The sequence below is a fragment of the Cyprinodon tularosa genome, unplaced genomic scaffold, assembly GCF_016077235.1.
Source record: "Cyprinodon tularosa strain WSP-4 unplaced genomic scaffold, ASM1607723v1 ctg980, whole genome shotgun sequence".
NCBI classification, from domain to species: domain Eukaryota; kingdom Metazoa; phylum Chordata; class Actinopteri; order Cyprinodontiformes; family Cyprinodontidae; genus Cyprinodon; species Cyprinodon tularosa.
The window spans coordinates 100,303-109,665 of record NW_024039763.1 but is presented as its reverse complement, the minus strand read 5'-3'; the positions used below and the strand labels follow the sequence as shown (position 1 = coordinate 109,665).

General features: G+C 36.6%; 1 protein-coding gene across 1 annotated transcript; it reads left to right on the top strand.

The window, feature by feature from the left end:
• The first annotated feature begins 2,585 nt into the window (after window positions 1–2,585).
• Window positions 2,586–3,888, top strand: LOC119777145 (C-C motif chemokine 20-like). The gene is made up of 4 exons (XM_038275938.1): window positions 2,586–2,746; window positions 2,868–2,970; window positions 3,306–3,380; window positions 3,468–3,888. Exons 1-4 carry the CDS (start codon window positions 2,665–2,667, stop codon window positions 3,511–3,513), a joined length of 306 nt encoding a protein of 101 aa, XP_038131866.1. The 5' UTR covers window positions 2,586–2,664; the 3' UTR covers window positions 3,514–3,888.
• Window positions 3,889–9,363: the final 5,475 nt, after the last annotated feature.

Here is a 9,363-nt window from a genome sequence, read left to right as displayed (position 1 = left end):
CGTCACTTGATCTTAGAGCTTTCTTTAAATGAGTTACTACTTTAATCACCTATTCTAGTTTAGCTACCGTATTTCCTGGTTTAAATATAGATCCCAGACGCTTTGCCAGTTATGCAAGAACTGGGTGACGACACTATTAGCACATTTTTCACAGAGTTATAAATACCGGTAATTGACCGGCTTTCCATTTACAAACATTTCAAATGACTAATGGCATCTAAAGGAAAGTGTTCCATTCACACCAGCTTCAGTTTAATTAACACTTTAAAGTCACAAGGAATGAAAAATGTCAGTTTTGTTTCTCTCAATGGTTCATTCACAGTGCTGGTCTGGTCCATAATCTAGTCCAAGGATCTTTTATTTATTTATGTTTTTATAGATTTTTATGGCACTAGTGGCTCGTTTTTTCGATAGTAGGATGACAGCTATGAGAGAGAGAGGGGGAGAGACATGAGAATAAAAAAGACCACAGGTCTGATTAGAACCCGGGTCAGCTGTGTCGAGGACTAAGGCCTCCTTACATGGATCACAAACCGATGCCCCACCTGCACGCCCAGTCAGGGATCTTTAAGTGTCTTTAAAAGTAAACATATATCATCCCAACTGGGAAATTGCTGTTCAGCACAATAGCAATAAAAACACAATCAGCCCAACATTGCACCATAATGTCCAACATATGAGCACTTCTCCAGGTATGTTAATAGATCTTGAAGACATTTTCTGATTGAATTTATAAAGAGATCTTTAGACTCCCATCGGAACCAAAAGCAAATCATCCATCCACTTTTCAGGATGTTTTTGGGAGAATGCAGCGTTCATCTGTTGGAAGCACATCTCACTGTTTTTGGCACACAAAGGTGTTTGCACCTTTTGGTGCTCCTCCACAGAACAAAGCAGCATAACTATGAACCACTATCCATCCATCCATCCATCCATCCATCCATCCATCCATCCATCCATCCATCCATCCATCCATCCATCCATCCATCCATCCATCCATCCATCCATCCATCCATCCATCCATCCATCCATCGCAATCTGTTTCCATTTCACACTTTTTCATAGATGTTTATTTAACCAACAAGTGTTGAATTTCAAATATCCTAATCTGGTTGTCTGATTATGAAAGACGGCAACAAAAACTATGAAAAGAATGACGCTGACAGTGCAGATGACATCACTCCGTAACTTGATCCTCTTTCTCACTGTCAGAAGTTTTCATTTCAACACACACTGTGGTATTCAAAGACACGTTTGTGGAGAACAAAGTATAAAAATGTGGAACTTGTGTCCAGATTTGATCAATTATTACCTCTGTAAAGGATTTTCTTGTTGCCTTTGTAATCAGAGCAGAATTTAACACAAAGAGCAATTATTTAGTAAAGTTCTGAAGCAAAATTAGACTTTTTTTAATTAAATGCTGCAAACTGCATTACAGAAAAATAACCCTTTGCTTTAAAGGCCCCAAGCACCTTTCAATGCATTTTGGATCAAAGTTTCATTAAAGGAAATTCAAAAACGTTTATTTATTTTAAAGAGATCTTCAAAAGGTTGTATGTTTGTCTTTATAATAAACCAGACTAACAAGCAGAAATTATGGAGAAAACTTTAGGATTGGAAGGGAAATAAGCGCTGCAGGATGTTCAGTGTGTTTCCTGTTGTTTTACTTGTTGTGGGTTTTTTTAAGGAAACAGAGAGCAGAGCAAACAACATAGTTATTTATCAAGAGAAATCTGGAGTTTTTTTTATCTTTATTTCTGCCTATACCACCAGTTTAAAGCTCTTAAGTTGGTGTAGAGAAAACAACACTGAAACACATGACTAAGACACATGAATTTAAGCTATTAAGAAGATCAAGCAAAAAGGATTCTCATCAATTATCGGCTTAATCTATTTGATGGTGGCTGGCAGAAACTGCATATTTCATCTGCCCAGTGAGTGAAATCTGGTTGCAATAATGTTCAGCAGATTGTTTCTGCTTTCACCATCATAGATGACATTTAAAACATTTAGAAAAAAACTAATTCTGTCAAAATAGTGTAAATTGTAAAGTGTGATGTTATCTATTCCTCTGGAAGGTTCAGTTTTAAAGTTATGCTTTAACTTAATTTTCTGACTGGAGGTTATATCAGCAGCAAGGTCAGAAATATCCCAAATTGGATAAGCTCAAAGTCTCAGGATGGAAGGACTCTTTGTCATCTCCTTAATTTTTTGCATCCTTCACATTTTCCTCAATTGGTTTTAAAAATAAATTGAAAAATGCTGAAGGTTCTAAATCTGATATCTGATGATATGAACGGGTCTAATAAGGACACATCTATAAACTCAACAATTTCAGCATATTGGAGACTCATTTTATTATGTTGCACTGAGTGTAAAGATAAGCACATGTCCTGAGCTAAGAAACAAGTTTTTCATCTTAATTTACATGAATATTTCTCCTCAACCTGACATCTGAAGGCTGAGATTATTTCCTGGTTAATAATGAACAGCAGCTCATGGCCCCTCTTCATCCATCCCCCTGGGAAGTCCCATATCATTGCTTCATGGCCTGTATTTAAGGAGGGAGCTCATCTCATGCTGTAGCAGTCAGTGAGCTCCTTCAAACCTGCCACACCTCTTCAGCTTCTCTCCAGTCAAAGTGAGAACACCGGTCGAGTGAGAATGGCAAACAGACAAGCATGCCTCTCTGCAGCTCTCTGCTCCCTCCTCATTGTTGCCAGCTTCATCTGCGGCTCTGAGTCCGGTAAGGGAGGGAGATCTGGAACATCTCTAATGTGTCTGTGTTGAAGTCAGGGTTGAAGTGTTGTTTTTAGGTGGGATGTAAAGATGTGGATCATTGACAGATGTTTTGTGCTTGTTCACAGCGAGCTGCTGCATGAGATACACCAGGGGGAAGATCCCCTGCAAGGCGCTGACGGGCTACAACATTCAGACCATCAATGGCTCCTGTGACATCAGTGCCATCATGTGAGTCAGGAATCAAATAGTAGAAATCCATGAACCTTTCAGTGCTGCAGCTCTGTTAAAGACAGAAACTAGGCAACAGCTGCTTTTCTCTGCAGTTAAGGTGCTATATAAGTACAGACCATTTACCATTTTAAACACACTGCAGCAAACAGAGCAGGTTAGAGAAGCCGTCCTTAAAGATAAAACAGCTTCTAATGAAAGGTAATTACTGACCAAATCTAATGGGTGATGAGTTAAAGCTGGCTAAACATCCAGCAGAGACACTGAGCAGGTTTTCCACAGCAGCTGTAGGTAGTGACGGCTCATTCATGTGCTTGTTCCTCTCTGTGTTCCAGCTTCCACCTCGGCGGCAGGTTCGTGTGTGCTGACCCTTTGAAAGCTTGGACCTTGAGAGCAATGAAGTGTGTAGAGTAAGTCAATGAAACATTCCTTCTCTGGGTGTCATTTTCTGCTCTTTTGCATCCAGTTATTGATCAAAGCTCTGCTGATCTTTGCAGTGAAAAGAGGAGGAAGGTTGAACGGATCCTGGAAGAGAGAAACTAAGAAACTAAGCTCTACAGCCTGGAGCTAAAACTGCTGAAGAAAATTAGAGAAATTGTTTTTAAGCTTCTCTTTATCTTTCCCTGAAGGGTAATGCAGATTAATGGGAAGATTGTTTATCTGGGAACTTTTATCTCCTCTGTTTTATAAACAGGAATGTTTGGTATTTATAATACCCCAAGTAAAGCTTTAAAATGCTGTTTAATAACCTGTTGGAGGTTCATGTTTTTCTGTGTTTTTTTGCTGTGAGAGAAAAACTAAATCTTTAAAACATTTTTAATAAATGTGTCTAAAATAACTTTACTATTAAAGCGTTTTATGTGTTTATATTAAATTGAGGTTTTGTGTTAAAACAATAAAAGGTTCTAAAGGAAAAAATTTCTGCTTTTTAATTTGTTTATCTCAAATTTATTCAAAGAAATTAACATTTAAGGATTTTAAAATAAGGTTTAAAAAACAACTATAGTAACTGACACAAATAATTCTATGTAACTTTACTTAAAATTAACCTATTTTTCATCTTCTACACACTAAATTGTTTCTTAAACTTAAATAAATTAGATTTAAGTCTCAGTTTGCACCAAATGTTATTTCAATGATATTTAGTTTAACTCTTATGCAAAAATAATTAATCTGATTGAGAGAACCTCATCCAAGCAAACAGACCGACTGTCATGATTGGCTCTCTAAGGTGACCCAATAATGCAGAACAGGTTGAAAGGTTTAACAGAGTTTATTCAAATCAAGCACAATGAAACGAGTTCCGGTTCTGGTCCTGGGAGACTGGTACACCGGAGTCTGTGAGGAGGACAGGTTAGTTAGCGGAGCACTTAGAAACTTGTCTTTAGGATTGTTTCTGGCTTGTACCTTGAGGGTCCTTGAATGAGGCTTGGAGAGGAAGGTTGTTGGAACTGGAGAAGGTTTGGTAGCAGAGTCCGCAAGCTGTTTCAGCGTCTCGCTTCACAGGAGGGAGCAGACCTTGGGTTAGTGTTTCCAGCTCTTGGTCCAGAGCTTCATAGAAAAACCAGAGGGAGTCTTCAGGTTTGGCTCAGAGGGCAGGCTCGGCAGGTTAAGCTCTTCCAGAGCTTCGCGGGAAAAAACTGGTTTCCTGGAAAGACAGAGATAACGTTAGAATCCAGCTTGGATTCAAAAGTCAACAAAGGTTCTCAGAGGTTCTAGGCTTAGGTGCTAACCAACTGGATCAACACTGCGGCGTTGAGGCAAGGTCTGAAGACAGCTTAAGTAGTGGATCCTCTGATGATGGTAACGAGCAGCAGCTGTGCAGGAGGCTCTGCTCAGGAGGATCCACGGCGGACTCTGCTGGAGAAGGGTGGAACTTCTCCAGCCTCCAACACCGACTCGATTGAACAACAGAGTTTTTGATAAACAAATCAATCATCAGCTATTATAGGAAATATATCTGGAGGGATTTATGTTGAAATGATGGAATGAACCAAAATGCATAAAAAGCTGGACCTGAAAGAGAGAAATAATAAAATTCATTATAAATGGAAAATGTATAGAACATCATTTCTATTGAAATTATTTATCTAATTTATAGAATTACTAGAAATGTATGTGGTATATATATATGATATATATATGATCCTAGACATAAAAAGTTACATATATTTAGTGAATGAATGAAAATAAGTGCATATATTTAACACTAAAACACAGTCACAAAATCAGAAACTGAACTATTTCTGAGTATCAGTAAATAATGCATAAAAAGGGAGAAAGCAAAGTTGGTGATTAACAAAGGTAACCAGCTTCTGCTCCTAAACATGAAATAAAGTAAAGTAATGGTCTCTCTACCACCAGTTAACAAAGAATCTCCCACTGACAGTTCAGACACTAGAGCATTTTCTCCCTCCTGCAAACAGCTTTCAGCTGCCTGTTCATCAACATCACAATGCTCTGAGTCTGATTTGTGTTGCATCTCTACAGTTATTAGCAGAGTTGAGGAACTTGAGATGTTAATGTTATTATAAACAAAGTAGTTATTTTCTGCAGTTTTTTGTTTATATAAGTTACTGAACATCCTCCAGGAATCGTATCTGATGTACACTCAGATTTTAAGATCAGTGTTGATGATAAAATTGATCAAATTTCAAGAAGGTCCAAGTGTGAAAAAGGAATCAGAGTTACTGATCCAAACAGTTTATTTTAGCACAGCTTCAGAAAAGTGTTTTATTTTTAATTTTGGGTTCGTTTTTATTACTGAACTTAACAGAATCTTATTTATTCTCCCTTCTTTTTTACCTTCATTTAAACCAGAGCATGCGAGCGGAGGAGCGGAAGAAATATGGTGGATCGCAGAGCAGTTTTCAGTTCAAATGCCGGAGCGAGGATTTCTCTCCACTCCAATGCGCTCACAATGTCAATTAAAAATGTTTGACTATAAAATGTGTAATTTTCCAAGACTTTAACATAGTCGCTCTTGTTGGTTTGAAATAAACCGTTTCTCTGGTTGTTGGTATTTGCTCAATGATAAAGACTTTAATTAAATTCATGGCTGACTTCAAACCTAGGCCAAAGCCTAAGCTGTAGTCTGAGCCTATAATCTGTTATAGTCTATGATTCAACTTTACCATGGAATCGCCGAGACAATGATTACATGTTGTGTGATAAAATATTATAAAAACATCCACTAACTATACTTAACAACACAGAGAGGGTTTACATAAAGTAATCGTTGTGGTACACTGGAAAAAAATCTAAACCTAGATAAGTCCTTTTTTCTTAAAATAAATGCTTTTGTTCTTGGATTGAGGAGGAAAAAGAGATATCTTGCTAATAGAACAAGGTAATTTACATTTAAAATAAGAAAACACAATTGCATTGTCTTATTTCAAGTGCATATTACCTAATTATCTTATTTTATGAGTAAAAATACTCACTCAATTGGCAAACTATCTCATTTACCTATTAAACTTTAGGATAAATATCCTTAATTTAAGACATTTTTACTTCTTTCTAGATCGTTTTTCCAGTTTAAGAGCCTGTTTTTATAAGTGGATCGTATGCATATATTACATGCTATTATCTCATTTGCAATGGGATGAAAAGTGACATTTTTTAATGTAGTCTAGTAAAATGAATCAATAATTAAATAGGAAATGTGGGGTAGCATGAATGGAGCGAGGTGTTATGTTCACAGCTGGGAAACAGTGCGATAATTTAACAGCCATTTAAATTAGACAATACACACATGTATCAGTCACATAATTTTAAATTAAAACTGAAGATATTCTCCTTTAATCTGGATTATGCAGTTAATTTAGGTTTCATGTAAAATGAATTAAAACAAACTTAAAATATACATTTCATTAAAAAAAAAAACAGGTTGCAAATTAAGGTTGTTTTTCCAATTTATCCAATATTATTTTAAAACACTATCAGACAAATGTGGCCTATGATAAACCTGAAGATAAAGTCAGAGATATTACTTCCTGCTTGTTGTAAATTGTTTTCATAGTTGTATTTAGGTATTTTATATCTAAATCATTTGAAGTTTTTAAATTTCCTTGAAATGTCTGAATGTCAGAGTTTTAGAACTGTATTAAGAGATTAGTCTAAAGTCAAACATCTGATTCATGTTAAGATCCAAAATGACTAGAAAATGCTTTCAAAGTATAACTCTGTACCTGTGCAGGAAATGCAACCTCAGCTGTTTGCATGAAGCAATCGGATTTTTTTATGGCCATAGTTTCGTCACCACTAAGGAAGTAATCCCCCCACCATGAACACACATGACCTCATTTGACCTTAGATCTCATTTAAATGAGTTACTATTTTTAAACATGTTTAGCTGGTCATGGTCTAAATATAGATCCCTGATGGGAGGAGACTGTATATTTGCTCACAGTAGTAAATACCTGACCTGCTTTCCATTTACAAACATGTCACTTTACTAATGATGCATAAAAGGAAATGTTCCAATACTTTTTTTTTGTGTTTTGTCATCGTTTGGTTCCATTCAGGGCGAGTTGCTGGTCCGGTCCATGGATCAGTCCAGGGATCTGTAAAAATACAAAACTGTATTATCCCAAACAGAGTAGCTGCTCTGCAGCACAGTAGCAATGAAAACAAGATCAGCCTCACATTGTACCAACACATGAAAGCTTTTCCTGGAATGTTAAAACTCATGAAGACATTTTCTGATTTGATTTTACACACAGATCTTTAGACTGGGCCAAACGCCATGCAGTTACAACTGATTATTTCTGGGTTAGAATTGCAATAATGTTCTGCAGTCGCCATCATAGATGAGATTTATAAGATTTCTAAAATGTAATTTCTATTAACATGGTGGAACTTGCTGAGTTAAGTGTGTTGTTATCTGTTCCTCTAGTAGATTCAGGTTTTAATTTAATATTTAACTTAATCTTCTGACGAGTGGTTATATGAACGGCCCAGTCAGAAAATTCCCAAACTTTAATCCGATGAGGGAAACTTAGAAGGTGCAAAGCTATCAAGGTGATGCCAACATGTGATGGAATGTTGAATAAATAAAGGAATATTTCTCCTCAACCTGACATCTGAAGGCTGAGATTATTTCCTGGTTAATAATGAACAGCAGCTCATGGCCCCTCTTCATCCATCCCCCTGGGAAGTCCCATATCAAAGTCCCATATTGATCAAAGCTCTGCTGATCTTTGCAGTGAAAAGAGGAGGAAGGTTGAACGGATCCTGGAAGAGAGAAACTAAGAAACTAAGCTCTACAGCCTGGAGCTAAAACTGCTGAAGAAAATGAGAGAAATTGTTTTTAAGCTTCTCTTTATGTTTCCCTGAAGGGTAATGCAGATTAATGGGAAGATTGTTTATCTGGGAACTTTTATCTCCTCTGTTTTATAAACAGGAATGTTTGGTATTTATAATACCCCAAGTAAAGCTTTAAAATGCTGTTTAATAACCTGTTGGAGGTTCATGTTTTTCTGTGTGTTTTTGCTGTGAGAGAAAAACTAAATCTTTAAAACATTTTTAATAAATGTGTATAAAATAACTTTACTATTTAAGCGTTTTATGTGTTAATGATAAACTGAGTATCTGTGTTAAAACAATAAAAGGTTCTAAAAGAAAAAAGGGTTTGCTTTTTAAATTTGTTTTTGGTTTAAAATACAGGTAATGTGTCAGATTTAATACAAGAAATTAACATTTAAGGATTTTATAATAAGACCCACAGGATAATAAAAACATGGCCACAGATCTCTGCATCTCCTCTGGTTATATTTACTCTCCTGGCTGCTTCTCTAATTCAAGCTCTCCTTTCCCAGTTTGCCAGTTCAGGTAGACCTTCAGGTTTTGGTAGAACCACAGTCGGTTCATCTTCTGTCCATGTTCACATTAAGGAGATAAGAGATGATCTAAGAGATGATCAGAACTTAGGATATTTCTTCAGAACCTAACCCTGCTTTAAACCTGTCTGCTGGGTCCCTTGGTCTCCATGTTGAGGCCCTTAAATAAAAGCTCAGATTATACTGTGAATAAATCACTTTTTTATTATCAAGGGCAGCAATCTGGCTGTAAAATTAAAAAAACAGGGGATGCTTGATTTTTTATTTATTTTTTGTATCACACATAGCCTAATTAACATAATCTATTAACCTAAAGCAATATGCATGGTATGGTTGTTACATGTCAGGTACGTCGGTCATTGATTTTGTCCAAGACACCTTACAACAGCAGTCAGTCCTGGACTGGCATGGCTATCACTGCCCCTACAGAGTTAGAGACTAATTTCCAGCTGGGATCAGCTTCATAGTCATTTGATTTTATTTATTTTGCTCAGGCTACTTGTAAGCCCACAGCCTGCCAAATGTTAAAATATCAACATTAATGCCATTACTG

Bases quoted from the DNA above. Each gene is read 5' to 3' on its own strand.
- LOC119777145 (XM_038275938.1), top strand. From the start codon at position 2,665: ATGGCAAACAGACAAGCATGCCTCTCTGCAGCTCTCTGCTCCCTCCTC. The intron at 2,747-2,867 runs GTAAGGGAGGGA...GCTTGTTCACAG, and splicing joins CATCTGCGGCTCTGAGTCCG to CGAGCTGCTGCATGAGATAC. The intron at 3,381-3,467 runs GTAAGTCAATGA...TGATCTTTGCAG, and splicing joins AGAGCAATGAAGTGTGTAGA to TGAAAAGAGGAGGAAGGTTG.